A 19,039-nucleotide genomic window follows, 5' to 3' on the forward strand; every position below is an offset into this window, starting at 1 on the left:
TACCTGAAATAAAATGACAAAACGCAGTTACTTCCCTTCAATGACCTCTCCCTTGCCCTGTCACCGAAACAACCAGCTAAACAAATAAATTTAAAAAACCCTAAGTAAAAACAACTGTCACACCGCATATAAGTCTGCCTGTCATGCATTGTTTAACCATTTTTTGTATCTTAATTATTAGCAGTGTTCATTCATTTAAAAGTACTTGGGTTGGGATAGTAAATTACACAAGTGTCCTACATATATTAGTAAGATAATTATGTAGTTGTGTGCCTCAACCATCCCAATTTAATCATAATGCTATTTTTTCCATAAATATATATATTTTTTAAAAAGCTTTTCTAAATGGACAGAGACCCTGTGTGAGAATAGGAAGGCCTATCATTTAATTCTTCCTACAATAATCAAACCAGGAAATAATGCAGCAATAGAAATATATGATCATGGCAAGAGAGTAGGATTTTTGCAGATAGTACGCAGTGGCCATTTCAAGATATATTTTGAAAAAAATTACATTATTAACTAATAGATTAATTAAAGGATATAGAAGAAATTAATTTAGAATGTCTCCTTCTTTTCAGGTCTTAGCAATTTAGGACTGTACTACCCTTTACTACAAGGAAGATTTAGCAGGAGAAACATTGCAGTAGAACTAGGAATCTGCATTTGGCCATAACAAATTTGAGAAAATTAAACCCATAAGTCTACTGATCAATTGGAAATATCAGGCAATATCAGTTATCAGTAACAGACCCAGAATGGAAAATCAATTTGCTTACATCACCATGCCTGAGAAAATCAGATCTCTAATTTCTGACTTAAATATAGCCCTCATATTTTTTAGTATTCAATTTGTTAACATCTCTCAAAAATATATATTCTACAGCAAATTAGGTATTTTCTGTTTATAATATATTTCTATTTTCTGTGGCACCCCCATTAATTCATACATTTGAATTTATATATGTCCTGGCCCACATTGGTCAGTGGTTGGGCATCCTCCCATGCACCAAAAGATTTCAGGTTCAGTTCCTGGTCAGGGCACATGCTTCAGTTGCAAGCTCAATCCCCAGTAGGGGGCATGCATGGGGCAGCCCATTGATATTTTGCTCTCACATTGATATTTTGCTCTCCTCTCCTCTCCTCTCCTCTCCTCTCCTCTCCTCTCCTCTCCTCTCCTCTCCTCTCCTCTCCTCTCCTCCCTTCTCCTCCCCTCTCCTCTCCTCTCCTCTCCTCTCCCTTCCTCTCTCTCTATAAATCAATAAAATATTTTTAAAATAATTTATAAGTATAACCTATCTTCACACCTAATATTTTTTAAAATATATTTTATTGATTTTTTTACAGAGAGGAAGGGAGAGAGACAGAGAGTTAGTAGAAACATCGATGAGAGAGAAACATCGATCAGCTGCCTCCTGTACATCTCCTACTGGGGATGTGCCCACAACCCAGGTACATTCCCTTGACCGGAATCGAACCTGGGACCTTTCAGTCCACAGGCCGACGCTCTATCCACTGAGCCAAACCGGTTTCAGCTCCACACCTAATATTTTAAAAATCAAGATAATGACCTAACTCTAATATGAGAACATATAAAAGGACACTAAATTGTTATTGAATGTAGTTATGTATAAAAATACATCCTTTGCAGAAATTACTTAACTCGAAGATATATTGATGTGCTTACTTCTTTGCATCCATACACAGAATAATGGAGACTGATGACAGTAGTTAGTTATTCCAAATTCAAGTAGGATGATATGATTTTCCAATATGGTTACCAATTTCTAATAAATTTCTGAATAAAATATAATATTTTCTTGATTAACATGAACATTTTCTTTCTGATTAATCCAATGATTATTACATTTTTGTAAAAATATTTGTGTAAGTACATAAAATGAAGTTATTGGCTCAGATATTTATAAAAAGGCTTTATAATCATATTAACATATATTGGAACTTTTGGAATCATTTAAACCTTGTAATTTTTTAATCATGGAAGTATCCTGTGCAATGAAGGATTTATAGCATTCATCCTCTACCTCCCGCCTGCTAAAGGCCAGCTGTTTCAGTCAGTTCCACTGATTGGAATGACCCTAATAATTTTCAAATTTTCCCCAAAATGCAAAGCCATCCCTTTGAAAACCATTGAGCTAAAATAAGTTTATCCAGTTTATTAAAGCACTCACCACGTTTTACCCATTATGTACTAATATGACAAGTATTTTTCATCATAATTAATAATATTCATATAAATACTGATATGCCTGCATATGATGCCCAGTGCTAAAATAAATTACTATTATTTTCTTTTTTTAATTGTGTAAAATTTTACATATATCTCCTTTTTCTCTGCTTGACTGCCCCCTCCCCAACCCCCTCCATTCCCACCCTGGGCAAGCCCCTACCGCCCCAGTGTCTGTGTCCATTAGTTATGCTAATATGCATGCTTACAAGTCCTTTGGTTGCTCTCTAACCCCCTCCTTCCCCTGCCATTTGTCTCTGGATCTATTCTTGTTCATCAAAGTATACTGATCATTATATCCCACATATGAGGGAGATCATGTGATATTTATCTTTCTCTGACTGGCTTAAGATACATTACTATTAAATTGAAAGCAATTCAGTGACAAGTACATCAATTTTGTTAAAAAAATAAAAAGTCAAGAAAATCATAGTGGTCCACATATATTATTAAAATGTTCCAAATATTTTTATAAATTCCAAGAACTTTAACTTTGAGAAAATAAATTGCACTAAAAGACTTAAATAAATAAATCAACTAGAATTGTACTTAAATTTGAATTAAGTGAATGGTATAATTGAAAAGACATAACAGAAATATATTAGGTGAAAGTCTAAGTTTAAAATATGGTCTCATTTTAAATATTGAAAGTTAATTTTTTTATCATTTAATGGAAATATATTCTTGGGATAGAAGAAGTTAAATATATTACTCTATTTGTTAGCCTAAATATCAAGATTATAATCTATATGCCTTATATACAGTAGATGCTCCATTAATATTGTTTGACTATATAATCACCAAGTTTATTTCATAATTGAGCTATGCTCCAGAGAAAGGTCATCTTAAAGGTTCTGAACAAACAGCTTCATGACATTTCATGTCTTAGAAGAAAATGTGAAAAGCAATGAAAAAGGTTAGACCTATAAAAACCTATTTAGCTATTATCAAGTAAAATAAAAATCTGGCCCAGGTACACAAAATCATATTAATCACATGCACACAATTTTTGTTTGACATATGAATCTAAAGCATAAAGTCATAGAGCCAGAAACTATAATATAGTCAAACTTTCACTTTATGTGCATAGCACATATATTGGTTTTCAGATGAAAGAAAAAAATGATAACATGACGTATAATTTTATATACATTAGCTAAATTTCAACTCACTATTATTGACATTTAATTACACAAAACTACTTCTTTTAATGAGGTATACTACAATTAATTTTCAGGATGTATATGGACATTACAATATTTACTTTAGAATTGCTTAAATAAATAATCACCTCTATATCATTTTACTATAAAACTTAAGGAAGCAAGGTTATTTCATTTTTCCATGGCAAAATAAAGATGAAAAATAATATATCAACACATGTACATGCAACAGAAAAAAATTTCTAGCCACTAGAGAAAATGTGGCTTAATATATCAAGACTGTTCAAAAACAAGCACACATACATCATATATATGCAGTCCAGTTTACTCCTTTTTAAATATGTTTCAAAGTAAAATGTAACACAAAAACTTTTGCCTGGGAGGCAGGAAAATTTTCATGGTACATTCAAAATTCAATGTAATAAAAAAAAGTCACTGATATTATGGCAAAAATTATAATAGTCTTAGAAATTAATAATTATTAGAGTTCCTGGTTCAGAAGTAATTTAAGAAAACTCTGAACAAAATAGATTTGTGGCAAATTCACATACAGTTGTATTTATTCAAGCCTCCAGACGCTATAGAAATAGGTTTGAAACTATACTTGATTTTATCGTGGACTTCAGATTTTACACTTCAAAACAGAACTATTGCTTATAAATGAAAAATAGTGTTTTGGTCATATTTAGCATTACATGGAAAATGTAAGCTCCTAAAATAGCCCTTAAAAGAAACCAGTTTATTTGAAAGTTTCCAGAAAGTCAGTCATAAAATTGCTATAACACAAACTACTTGTAGGTTTACAAAGTAAAAATAATAGTTATTTTAGAAGTTAAAAATATAATTGCTTTCTACATAAATAGCTATGAGATGTATTCTGATTTACCTATGGATGATACATTACAAGGGGATAAGAATCAGATCTTATTTCCAAACATTTTCCAATTAGAAAGTATTGAATAAAGGTTTAAGAAATGTGTGAATGAGTGGGTTTCATTTTGTTATGCTATTTCTGGTAGCAAGTAGGGATTGGTGACTTGAGCATAGATTGAAAGCTTCATATATGGGTTGGATACACAAAAACTTCAGTCTAGTGTTGAGAAATTTAAATCCAATACTTATCACAAAACTACCCTTTCCTGATTGAAAACATAGCTAGGGGACCCACTGGCCCACTTTCATTAAGTTTATGCAAAATTTTCAGAAATGTTTTTGTCCCTTTTAGGGCAAAACTGTGGTAAATACTCAAACCGTTGTAAAATACTTCATTTACATTATGTATTTTAAGCTGCACTCATAGAAAGTATATTTCAATAGTAAAAGGTCTATACATTATCAACTCATTGTTAACATTATTATGTTGTTATTGTTAGTTTTCTTCATTCAAAAAAGTTGTTAAATTTAACATTATTATAGTACTGTCATTGTTTTATTTAATAAGTTTTTGTTTTATCTATTTTGGGTGTCAGTTGTTTGGCACATATGCTTATAATTGACACATCTTCTGATGGATTAGATCGTTTCTCATTATATAATGTGGTTGGTTTTCTCTAGTAACCATTTTTTTTCTTTTAAAGTCTATTTCATTTGATATTAATATAGATACTCCTGCTTTCAATGGTTGCTATTTGAATGATATATATTTTCCCAATCTGTTACTTTTAAGCTAAATGTACATTTAAATGTAGAGAATGTGTCTCCTATAGATGGCATATACTTGGGTATGTCCAGAAATTATCTAGGCTGAAAATCTCTGCCTTTTGCTTGAATTTTGAATCCATTTGATTTTAATATTTTAATGTTATTATTTATATAGTTGGGTTTATGTCTGCCATTTTCCTATTTGTTTTTCTTATGTCTCATGTCTTTTTAATACCTTTATGCTTCTGATAATACCTCCTTTTATATTAAGTATATAGTTCCAGGTCAAAATTTTAATGCTTTTTTTGCTGTTTTATTTGTTACTAGTGGCCCAGTGCATGAAATTCATGCACATTAAAAGGGAATTAATTAGAGGAAATGTTTTAATATTGCTATTTGCCCTTTCTCTATAATATAAGTGTCAGAGATGAAAGAAAATTAGTAAAATGTAGTCCCCGCCAACCCACGTGCACCTCAAAATCGCACGAGACCCAGACTTGGCCGGCCCCACCTCCGTCAAGCCCTGCCAGGTGTGGGGTGCAGCCTCAGGTCCCCCACCCCAGCCCAGTGCCACACAGCCTCAGGTCCCTGCTGATCACTCCTTATGGCTCATCATGGGAACCCCACCTCTGCTGTGGGCACAGCCATCTTGTGTTACAGGAACCCTGCCTCCACTGTGGGTACAGCCATCTTGTGATGGTGTGATGGAGTGAGGGTCAATTTGCATACTACCTCTTTATTATATAGGCTTTTCTTGGTAGTTGCTCTGGTATTAACCATATACATCTTAATATATGAGAATCTATTCCAGATTTTATTTACCACAGATACTAACTTTAATTCTAGTGTAATATAGAAAATGTATTTCTATATGTCTATATTCTTTTTCCTATATATGTGCTCATATTATTATACATAATATAATGTATAAATACCTAGATATATTAAATTCATCTTCATAAATTGCTTCAAGTTGACACTGACTTTCTTGTATTTTCCAGATACATTTTCCCAGGACTTCTGGGAATAAATAGATAAAAATATCCCTTATTTCCTTCTCAGTCAAACAAATGCATCCATTTGCACACATCTATAAAAAATAAGAAATAGAATATTTTAAATGTCTTGGTGTCTCTGTCTCTCTGTCACTCTCTCTCTCTTGCACTTATGCCTGCTGTCACTCTCACTCCCTCCCTCTCCCTTCCACTTTCTCTAAATGTCAGTGGGAAAAAATATCCTCAGGTGAGGATTAACAAAAAAAAAAAGAGAAAAGAAAAGAAAAGAAAAAAGAAAAGCTGACCAGTAGACACCAATTCATCCTGCTTATGCATGAACATTTCTAACTGTTCCCCACAACAAATCAGTAGTAGGAAATACTTTTAGAAAACCTTTCTACAGTATAAAGGGGGTTTTGTTGTTGTTGTTTGCTTTTTAACAAAATAAGTGAAATAATACTTTTGGGACTTCAGTCTTTGATGATGAAAACTGAAATGAACCTAAAATAACAAAAACAGCAAAAATGACTTACTCTTTGCTCCATGAAATACTTGCTCCTAAAAGGTAAAATTGTGAATTAACTAAAATAAGTTACTTACCAAGACTAACAATTTACTCATCAAACTCACTTTAAGATTAGCATCACATTGTGCCCACCATACAAAGCTATATATATAAATTCTTACTGATCATTTCAAGTAAAGCCCTATCAGCTGACAACCAAGGCTCTGAAACATAAATATCTTCTGATAACTTCTTCCTTCTGAAACACTTATAAGATTCTATAAGGTGTTGTTTTTCCTTACTGCATAAATCTGAGAGAATTACTTTTCTTGGTCAAAGGAATTGTCCGGTAGTCTTTTGAAGGGGCAACCATGAACAAACACACAGTTCTGTAAAGAGCCAGTTAAGATGCCCTCACTACCAAATTTGAGGACCTTAGATTACAAACAGCACCCTGCTGTGAGACCAATGAAGATTCTTCTCTCCAACAGACAGTGACATAGGGACAGTTTCAGATCTGAACTCCAATTCCTTTTCATCAGATTCCCAAATGTTAAGTTTAGTTTGTCTCCTAAGAATAAGAAAACATTTTAGAAAATGTTTGATTATAGGATCCAGTTTAATCTAGAGAGATAGACATAGATCTTACAACTTCATCATCTAGCTAATTTAATGAACAGTGAATTTATATGGTCACACGAGTCTGCATTTCTAGGACAAAATTTTCCTTACGCCACCTTTTCAAAATCTTTTTACACGATTTTGTCAGGTCCTCAGTTGAGATTGACTACTCTTTGGCATTTCATAAGACATGACATTACACAAGCACCTCCATATATTTTCATGGGGTCCTTTCAGTCTTGGACATCATGCATTCCTTCCTTCATGTTGTAACTCATGTACATACCTTTCTAATTGCTATAATTCCCCCAAGGACAATCTATAATTGCAGTGGCCACTCTGTAGAAGTTTTGACAAAATTGCTCATTTGACAGATGCATTAAAACAAAAAGAAAATCTCTATTCTCATAAGGAGATTTGATGTATAATAGTGTTTGACGTATAAAAACCCCCCAGTTCATTTTTACACTTTGAGGATTAATAAGCACTAGCTTTTTAATTACATGGCTCTGTGGAATTGTCAAGGGTGTAAATTATTGTTTAAACTGTCCATATTAACAACTTGTTTTTGTAAAAATAAGTTTTTCTGTACTTAAGCCTCTACTACTCTTTGCAGCTAGGAGATAATTAACTTTTAACAATCATGATTTTACATCAGCCTGAATTTAGCTCCCCTTCACTTCTTTATTTTTGCTTTTTTTGAAAAATTATAATATTTATTGATCATAATTATTTTTCTGTCATTATATGTATATTGTAGGACCATTGATCAAATAGTCAAAAATACAAGGAAAAGGAAAATGATAAACTGTGCTTAAATTATGTGTTTTGTCTTTGCCAAAAATTTAGCAAAGCAGTAAATGTGAATGGGTAAGGTATTTAGTCTTTTATATGAATAGAAAATTAGGCTCTTAGAGTTTTGGCATAAACTTGAACGTCTTGATTTAAAAAATATGAACATAGACATTTATTTATATTTAAGAGAGTTTATGGACTTTCCCAATAAATAAATGACTTTTTAGGCAAATGGGAATGATTATAAACCTTGGAAGAACTATTCTATCATAGTTTCATCAGATTGTTAATAATTTTAAAAATATAAAATTGGAATAATTGACATTTTAATAATTTATATAATTTAAAAGGTTTTAATCTTGTAATTTTTTGTTGATTCACCTACACGGATGTACTAGAAAGTTTTGCTGATAATACTACAAATCATAAGGACTTAACATGATGGTGTAAATTGCAACTTCCAAATCCTTGGACAATATCAATATTTTACACTGATATTAAAATGAATTAATAAATTAACATTTAATACCTGAGAAATTAAGAAAAATATACAAATATTAATCTCTAAATATAATTTAAAATTAACCCTATTTCCTATTGAATGCAAATCAGGAAATAAAAATATGTAGTAGACACTTTTACAACTGATAGCTCAATTTAAAAAATGAAATGTATTTTATTAATCATTATAATTATTCAAAGTCTGTGTATACATTTTTTGGGCCATCCTATATAATTAATTGATGTACAGTATGTGTGAAAGTAGATTTATAGTTCTGAGTATGAGGAACAAAGTTTATTTTTTTCTTTTAGTTTTTATTTTAATTGAAAAAAATCAAGTTTTAATATTTTGAAATTACAGCTTGCATTCAATATTATGTCAGTTGCAGGCATAGAGAACAGTGGTTAGACCTTTAGAGAAATACCACATGATCTCACTCATTTGTGGAATATATTGAACAACATAAAGCGATAAACAAAAATAGATCCAGAGACAGAGAAGCATCGAACTGACAGTCAAACCTCAGAGGGAAGGGGGCGGGGGTAAGAGATCAACCAAAGGACTTGTATATTTGCAGATAAGCATTACCAATGGTCACTACCATTGTAATTAAAAAAAATAAAAAAAAGTGATCTCTTTCATTATTCTAGTACCCCTTGACACCGTACATAGTTACTACAATATTATTGACTATGTCCCCTATGTTGTAATTTACATACCAGTGACTATTTTATAACTGCCAAATTGTAATTCTTTTTTAAAATTTTTAAATCATGTTTTATTTGTCAATTACAGTTGACATACAATATCATATTAGATTCAGGTGTAAAACCCAGTGATTGGATAGGTATAGGGTATGTAGAGGCCAGATGCTGATCATTTGAGAGATTTTAGGAAAGCCCAAAGCATGAGGCAAGAGAGACACTTGTATAGAAAAGCCACTGAAAATGGCTTGAATTAGCTTTCAAGTTTCAGAGAATTACCAGGGTGGGGTGAACAGTATGAACCACTTGATGGACACTCAAATATGGCACCCTTCTGTCAGTTCTGTGGAAGGGGAAAGCTCAACAAAGGAATAATGGCTTCTGCCAGCACTTTTATCTGGCAGAAAGCTGCTCCCCCTTTCAGCTTTGCCCTGATGCCAGACAATTTTTTTGCTGTCTGTATGTCTCTGGCTCCTTTCAAGTTGCTGCCAAATCACTGAAGCTCAGAAGAGGTGAGTCCCAGTAAGTCCATGTGTGGGCCCTTTAAGAGGAACTGCCTGGGACTCCAGCATCCGTCCTGTCTCCCTCAGCTACAATACCCTCTGGTTTTGACAGCCCAAAGTTATGGGGACTTTTCTTCCTGGCACTGGAACCCTGGGCTGGGGGGCCTTGGTGTAGGGCTAGGAACACTTGCTTCTCAGTGGGGAATTCAGCCAAGACATTCCTTGCAATTATAAACTGCCACAAGTGGGTGTCAGATCAGCTGTTTAGCATATCCGCCCCTCCTACCAGTCTCCATGTGGCTTCTTTAACTCCCTAGGCAGTTTTTCAATGGTGTTCTAAAGTTTAGTTGTATTTTTCATTTGGTTGTTGGAGGATTTACGTACCATGTTTACCTACACTTCCATCTTGACCAGAAGCCCACAGTTAATTTTGTATTATTTATTAATTATTGTATTATTTTCCATATGAACTACTGTATACCTACTTTTTCCCACCCTGTATATTTATGTTGGCATATTTATGTTTATTTTCATTAACATAAAAGTTGTAAAAGTTAGATAAAATGTGTGATCATGAAAAAATAAAATAGCTAAAACATTATTTGATTGCTGTCTTCAGGTTTTCTCTTCAGTCTTAAAAAAATAATGTTAGTTACTGTAGTTAAAGTCGGTAGTTATTTTAAAAGAAAACAAAGAAATAGAACTATGTATACAAGATAATAAATATGATTTGCTTGTTTTTATCCTAAGAGAAAGTATACAGTTATTTAATTAGTAATTTTAATAATGTTCCTTAATATGCTAATAAAGTACAGTATATCCTAAAGATAAAAACTTTAGTCATCTATAGCATAGTCATATACCTTTAATTGCCTAAATGCATACATGTAAAACTATATTAAGCCTAATATATATGTGTGTAACTTAAGAAAATAAAAAAAAATGAGGGTATACGTGAAATTAAAACATCTGAGGAATTTGAAGTCTGTTTCTCTTTATTTGTAATGCCCCTTTAGTTGGTTGCTTTTGAAGTAAACTGTGTTTTTTATAAAATTGGCTTAATGTTAATGGATTTATTAATAAAAGGATTATACCTTTTTATTAATTTTGAATATGAATAATATGCCAAATATAAAAATAAAATTAAATGTTTTTTCTATAAAATAGCCAAATTAGGTTGTGTCTAGATAAGTGAGGTTATAAATATTCTATTAACTCTAAACTTTTTTAAAAACCTCTGAATCATTTTGACAAATGTTCCTTAAAATAAATATCCTAAAATCATTGTTTCTTATTGTTATTTGTTTGAAAATATTGCCCTAATTTGTACAAGATGAAGGCAAGATGGCGGGAAAGAGGGCCACTTTTGGCATTCTTGTACTGGGCCCCATAATTGTTAGTGGTAAAATTGCACAGAGATTAGAAATTTTCCAGAGACTTAAGTATATTCCAAAACACAATCATAGTTCTTTATGATCTCTAAACAAAAAGATGGCATAATCATAGTTGTGTTTAAGAGGCTTTAATCAGTCAGCAAATTATAACAGAAATAAAACACAAAAAGACTAGAAAAAAATGATTGTTAAAACTCTTCATTACCCTTCTATATTATAAACATTAAAAAATTTTGAAAAAAAAGATTTCCAAGTAGATTGTTGAAAATTTGTTTATGAAGTTCTATTTAAGCTGCGCAAATCTTGGAATTTAAGTTTGTAAACTTAACATTTCTAACATTTTTCAAATCAGACCAATAGGAATTAAAGAGAAATATGAGAAATGCTACCTTACCTCCATTTTTTTCACATTGAAACAAACATGGATAATCAATGTCTTCAGATTTGTTCACATAGTCTGCATTGTCAGTGCAATTTTCAGTGAGAAAGAAGTAAGTATCAACAGTCACTTCACACTTTTCACCTTCAGATACTTTCAAACAAACAAAAAAAAGAAAATAACTTCTCCAAACTTGAAGTCACATTTAAGTACTAAAGAGAATTGTCAAATTACTTGATCAGATCAATATGACATCGATCACAAAATAAGGTTCTATATCTATAGAGCACTAAATATGAAAGATACCTAAAATATAAGGCCCAACGATCTCATTTTAAAATTAGCCTGAGATAAAATAAACTGATGAACAAAATAGATAGAGACATAGAAGCAGGGAACAGACTGATGAATCTCAGAGGGAAAGCCAGGAGTAATGGGATGGGGTTGAGGGATGGGAAGAGCTTAACCAAAGAAATATATATATCCATCCATCCCATGGACACAGACAACAGTGCTGTGAGGACCTGCAAGGGGGGAGAAGAGCAGGTATGGGTTGGAGGGGTTCAATGTGCAAAAAGGGGGTAATACTTTCAATAATAAAGATAAGTTTTTAAAAAATGTAGCCTGAAATACAGAGCATCAGTATAAGACACAGTATCCAGGCTAATCCATTAAAAACTAATCAAATGTCAAATGAGTTTTCAATTAATAACTGAAAAATGATGTAGTTACTATAAACAATATTTATAAAAATAATTTTACATACTATAGTTGTATAGGGAACCACTTCAAAAGAAATTTTAAAAAATAAAGCATTTGTGATAGAAAAATAATCAGGACCTCATCCTTATTTTCTCACAGGAAGGAATGAAGGAAGGGAATATGCGTGCTTGTGTGTATGTGTAGGTATAGATGCAGATATACATAAATAATTTAACTACTTCACACTCTATTGTTAGATATAATTTCTATGATGCAATAAAAATGAGATTGCACAAAAGTAAAAGATATGACATATATTCAAGAGGAAATTTAGTAAAAACATATGTAAAGATGTCCCAGACTTAGAATTATTGCATAAAGACTGTAAAATATCTATGATAAATGTGTTGAAGTATCTACAGAGGAAGGTGAATATGATTGCTAAACAGATAGGGAACTAGGGAATGAGAAATTTGGAAACAAACAAAACATACACACACACACACACACACACACAAATGAGATCTCAAACTTGTGGGCAGAAAGGAACTAATTAGGCTGAACTGAGAACCTATTATCTTTTAATAATGGATGCAACATTACAGGAAATGAAAGAACACAGGAGACCTGATAAATCTCCATGTAAACATAGATACACCTCCTAGTAAATAGACCAATAATATTTGGTAGAGAGATATTATTTATCCACAGAATCCTATAGCTAACACTACGATTTTGGATTGCTTATGGTTAACAAACCTAAAGTCTATGGTTCATGAAGCATGACTTTCTGAAAAATATCTTGTAAGCTTTGCAAATGACACTTGAATTCTAAGGTGGAGATGGTTTTCAAGCTGAAATCTCCCTGCTGTGTGCAGATCTAATTTAGAAATCTCACATATCACTCAGGAAAAAAAGGAGGAAGCTAGGAAGCCAGCATAATGTTCCAATTCTTTTTGACATTACAGGTATAATATGACTGCTTACAATCTTATAATTATAGAAAATGATTAGTATATTAATAATAAAATAGCCAATGAATGGGTCTCTTAGAGATGAGACCCAAGAAATGAAAATATTCAGTAAATTTAATGTCAATAAAAATCATACCTTTAATGTGATGAAAATAATTCAAATATGGTATGCTGGCCTCATATAATAAATTAATGAATGTTCCTTAATATTTTTGTGAGGAGTTCAACTAGTGATTCTTCATTGAATATTAGAAATAACTTGTATAGAAAACCATATATTTCCATGATTTTATTGTTGTTGAAATGTTTTTTAAAAACTATATTATTTTATTATTTGAGCTTTTATAGGATTATTCACATTTCATATTTATTATTGAATCATTTTCCCAACTAGCATTTTTCTATGAATTTATACATTTATCTAATTTGTTCCAATTTATAAGTCAATATTTTGCCATAATGATGTACTTGTTAAATATTTGAATTTAACTGAGATATTATTGTCCTTTCCTCCCAAAGCCTCAAAAGAGGTATTAAAATAATAAAACAAATGCTTTAACCCACAGAGGTAATGGAAGGGGAAATAACAGTGAGCACATATCCTATATAATAAAACCCTAAAATGCAAATCGACCGAACAGCAGAATGACCGGTCGCTATGAAATGCACTGACCACCAGGGGGCAAATGCTCAATGGAGGAGCTGCACCTTGGTGGTCAGTATGCTCCCACAGGGGGAGTACAGCTCAGCCAGAGGCCGGGCTCATGGCTTAAGAGTGCAGCGGCGGTGACAGGAGCCTCTCCTGCCTCCGCAGCAGCTCTAAGGACCCCTTTGGGGATATCCGCCTGCTGGGTTAGGCCTGCTCCCTAAGCCAGCAGACAGACATCCTCCAAGGGGTCCTGGACTGCTAGAGGCACACGCCAGGCTGAATGACTCCCCCACACACCCCTCAGTGCATTAATGTTGTGCACGGGCCCTCTAGCATTTAACATGTTAAGTGCCCAGCCTGTTTTGTCTTACAGAGGGAAAGTATAGTGTCAGTCACTGGTGACTGACTGGGTGCTTAATGTGTTAATAATTTTTGAGAAGCTTAAAAGATATGGTGAATAATGTTAACTACAATTACTGTGGTGATCACTTTTATTATGTACAAATATAGAATCACTAGAGGCCCATTGCAGGAAGATTCCTAAAAGAATAGGGCTTCCTGAGGCCAGAGCAAAGCAGAGAAGGGAGTGAAGCCCACTGAGGCAGGCTTCGCTTCCTTCTCCACTGCCTCGCTCCCTCCTGTCTCTGCCACCTCAGCTCCCTCCCATCTCCACCGCCTCATTCCCTCCTGCTTCTGCCTTTTCGGCTCCCTCTCATCTCTGCTGTCTCGCTCCCTTCTGTCTCTGCTGCCGCGCCTCCGATCCTGTCTCGGCTGCCTCCGATCCGTTCGCTTCTCCGCCGCTTCTCTCCCTTCTGCATCGCTTGGCTTCCTTCTATGCTGTCTTCACTCTTTGCTCCACACCTGCATATGCAAATTAACCGCCATCTTTGTTGGGTTAATTTGCATATCACTCTGATTGACTAGTGAGCGTAGTGGAGGGACGGTCAATTTACAAGTTTGTCTATTATTAGGTAAGATAATGTTGTGTACCTGAAGCTCACATAGTATTTCAGTCAATTATATCTCAATTAAATAATATGAATATAATTCACCAAATTCCAAAAATAGTAAAATGTCAACACTGGGGCAAAGAACATAGAAAAAGCCTTCCAGAGAGATAATCACAAGTTGAATATAAAGAATTAAAAGGTAGACTATTACACATGATTCTATATTATTGCATTACTTCCTTTCTTTTCCTTTTATCATGTATCTCATTGATTGTCAAATCAGTACTGGGAGTATTCCACAATCATTTATACATCTGTGCTTATTCTTTTGCTTAAATAACCAATGATGCCAAGTATAATCGTTCATATATATTACTCAACATATGCATGGGAAGTATATGTGATGAAAGAGCTAGGTCAAATCATATATACATTTCTAATATTTCCCTGCCAAGATATTAGAGTCATTTTACATTTTGCCAGCAATGGATAAGATCACCAAGTTGTCAAACTCTCATTTTGTTTCCAGACTACTAAAAGAAAAATTATATATTTATGGTGCTTTTAAATTTTTCTTTGCTCTCATTATGAGTAAAGATGAGTATTTTCACATATCTTTAGAAATACTTTATATTCATCCTGAATTTTCCTTTTGGCATTTGACTGCACCTATGACAACTTTCACAAGGAGACATTTTTCCTTTTCATGTAGTCACATGATCAATTTTTTCTTTCTGATGTCTAAATTTTGATTAAAGATCCAAAGGCCTTCTCCATTCAAAGTTATAAAGTAATTGTGTAACATTTCTCTGTGTTTTTTTTTAATTTTTATATTTAACACTTTCATTTAATATGGAATGTTGTAAAATACCAATCTAACTTTTCTTTCCAGGTGACTACCCAGTTGTTTGACATCAATTATTGATTAGTCCCTATTTACTCTGATTCAAATGGCAATTTTGTCATATGCAAAATTTCTGCATGACTAAGATTTTGAACTTTGTATTTTGCATATTTTTTATTATCAATGAAACAGTACCATGTTTTTTATTATTTAAACTAGGGGCCCAGTGCACAAAATTGTGCACCTTGAAAGGAACTATAGGCCGTGAGGCTGCGGTGGGCACAGGGGCTGGTCTTGGCCCATCCTACATTCCCCCACCTGACCTAACCCACTGTGGCCCTGGCCCCATCTGCCCACAGCCCCACTCTTGCTGCCGCTGCTCCCATGCACTGACGGTGCTGGCCCTGCTTGCACCCCCTGATGGCACGGAGCTATTGGGGCCAACGCCAGAAGTGGGTGAGAGCAGGGCTGGTGCTGTCAGCAGGTGCGAGTGGCGGTTGCTGCCCTGATCGCCCCTAAAGAGCAGAGGAAGGTGGAGAAGCCCTGAGGGGCAATCGGGGCCAGCAGTCACTGCTCACACCCACTGACAGTGCCAAGCGATCGGGTACAGCACCAGGCACTGGCAGTGGGTGCAAGCAGGCTGGCACAGGCAGCAGGTGCGAATGCTGGGCGGGACCACAGCCTGTGGGAGCAAAGAGTTTTCAGTAACTATCAGAGACCCGCCCTGATGACAGTGACCAGCACCCTGCCTTGGTCTGGCGCCCCTGCTCACCAGCTCAATCATCCTGCCATGGTCAACACTTGCCATGTTCCACTTGCACCTCCTGATGGTCAGTGCACATCAAAGCGACCAGTTGCTCGGTTGTTCCGCTGCTCGGTCTATTTGCATATTTGGGTTTTTTATATATATAGATTATATAACATGCTTTAGTATCTGGCAGAGCTAAATTCTACCTCACCTACCCACACAATGCACTTTTTCAGAGTATACCTAGCCTTATTTGTTTTTTCAGTTTTACATGTATACTTTAAGAAATAAAACAAACAAAAAAACAAACATAAAGGCACCACTGTTATTTTTTGAAACCTTAATGAATATATATATATATATATATATATATATATATATATATATATATATATCTCCTATATAATAAAAGGGTAATATGCAAATTGACCCTAACAGCAGAACCATTGGGAATGACTGGTCACTATGACACACACTGACCACCAGGGGGCAGACGCTCAATGCAGGAGCTGCCCTCTGGTGGTCAGTGCACTCCCACATGGGGGAGCTCTGCTCAGCCACAAGCCAAGCTGATGGCTGCCAGCACAGCGGTGGAGGCGGGAGCCTCTCCTGCCTCCTCAGCAGCACTAAGGATGTCCAACTACAGCTTAGGCCTGCTCCCCGCTGGCAAGTGGAGATCCCCCGAGGGCTCCTGGGCTGCCAGAGGGATGTCTGACTGCCTGCTTAGGCCCGATCCCCCAGGGAGCGGGCCTAAGCAAGCAGGTGGACATCCCCCGAGGGGTCCCAGACTGTGACAGCACCCAGGCTGGGCTGAGGAACCCCAGAGTGCACAAATTTTTGTGCACCAGGCCTCTAGTATATATATATTTAGAACATTTTAATATATTAGGTCTCCTCTCTAAAAGGATGGTTTATCTGTAAAAATTTTTCAGATTTTTTGTGTTTGTAAATATACTATAGCAATATTTAAAGTTTTCTCAATTTTGAATTTACAATCTTTGTTAATTTAAGTCCTATGCATTTAAATATTGAAACTGCTGTGTACATGACATGTTTTTCCTCCATTATGCCATTTAATTATCTCTTATTTACATAAAAGCCATTTATTTTCATGTATATATTAATAAACATAATTGTTACTGTGAAAATGTTTTGAAAATATTACGTGTAATATATGTAAATATACTAAACCACATTTTAAAACTTTTCTTCTAAACTAATTTTTTTAAAAATCTTGATGTTAGGCTCTATAACCCTAAATGGGTATAAAATAATAGCAGGTATTTAACAACAACAAAAAAAGACTTGCAAGTGAAGCAGTATAGTAATAAAAATACTTTTAAGGAAATTATTGTTGTTTTACTCTCTCAATAATTACAACAAAAGTAATTTATAATGAATATATTATAATTAATATCTTGTACTATCTTCTAGCACAAGTAATAACCACCATTTCATAAAGAAAAATAAAGAATTAAAAGTAATATTGGTTTACAATGCAATTTACAAATGCAGCAATCACTATTCATTTCAAAAAGATGTTCACTAGCACATATTAAATATTTTAAATGTATATGTTTAATTTAGTCACCTAAACTGTAATGTTCACAAGCTTTAAACAAAAGAAAAGTATAAAAAGAGAACTTATCTCCTTTTTGCTATGACTTTATCTTTTCTTAACTATAATTCATACTTTTTTATTTCACTTCACAACCCATTATCCACTCTGTCAGTATCATCTTTTCTCCAACCTAATAATACATATAATGAACACAGATGATGACATTGAAAAGAAACAGTGCATGTCAGCTCTTTCTCAAGTTGTGCATCATAGACCAGTTGTCCTTGAAGGGGCTTCTCCTAATTAATTACTATCCTTATTTGTAGAGCAATCATATTGGCGAGAATTGATTGGGCGTGTAAGGCACTTCATTTAGTTGGTAGAAAATTCTCTTAATTAAAATAATTTTACTGCTGGTAAAATTAATGCACCCCATGCAAACTTTCCAGCTTGATTTTAATGTTTTTCTTCAATATTATTTTATGGAATAATAGGAAATAAGATCTTAATAGCAACAACTAGAAAATAAATGAGAATTACATAAAATGTGTCATTCTATTTACATTCTTTTTTCCTTTTTTTGCACTTATTCTAAAATCTGTTTTTGAAAACACTACCAAAAGTAGTTGCATTGTTTAAACTTTGTACTAACCATAACAAATAATTTTTGTGCCGCTACTTAATTATTTGTTGACAATTGAGCTGTATCACACTGAATTCTTTCGCTTGGACAGCCAAAGTCATTTAAAAATATCAGATATGGAGGTCACATAATTTGTATCCTATATAATAAAAGGCTAATATGCTAAATGTCCAGTTGTCCAGTTGGCCGTTCAACCAATCAAAGCATAATATGCTAATCATATGCTAAGGCCACTCAACTGCTCGCTATGATATGCACTGACCACCAGGGGGCAGACGCTCCGACAGGTAGGCTAGCTTGCTGTTAGGGTCTGGCCGATCAGGACTGAACTAGACGGGCCAGACAGCCTGGAGCCCTCCTGGGGGCCCTCCCTGGCTGACCAACTTCCTATATCCCTCCCTGGCCCTGATCATGCACTGGTGGGGTCCCTCGGGCCTGGCCTGCACCCTCTCACAATCTGGAACCACTCAGGGGATGTTGGAGAGCCAGTTTTGGCCTGATGGCGTAACAACCAGTCG

The 19,039-nt window shown here is 34.3% G+C and overlaps 1 protein-coding gene across 1 annotated transcript in view; it reads right to left on the reverse strand.

Moving 5' to 3' along the window:
* EYS (eyes shut homolog (Drosophila)) overlaps positions 1–19,039 on the reverse strand; it is a 1,189,235-nt gene that overhangs the window by 1,077,704 nt on the left and 92,492 nt on the right. Inside the window, 2 exon segments of the mRNA XM_006096829.1 lie at positions 5,988–6,142; positions 11,458–11,603. Coding sequence (XP_006096891.1) covers positions 5,988–6,142; positions 11,458–11,603 — 301 coding nt within the window.

Source organism: Myotis lucifugus, unplaced genomic scaffold (assembly GCF_000147115.1).
Source record: "Myotis lucifugus unplaced genomic scaffold, Myoluc2.0 scaffold_187, whole genome shotgun sequence".
NCBI classification, from domain to species: domain Eukaryota; kingdom Metazoa; phylum Chordata; class Mammalia; order Chiroptera; family Vespertilionidae; genus Myotis; species Myotis lucifugus.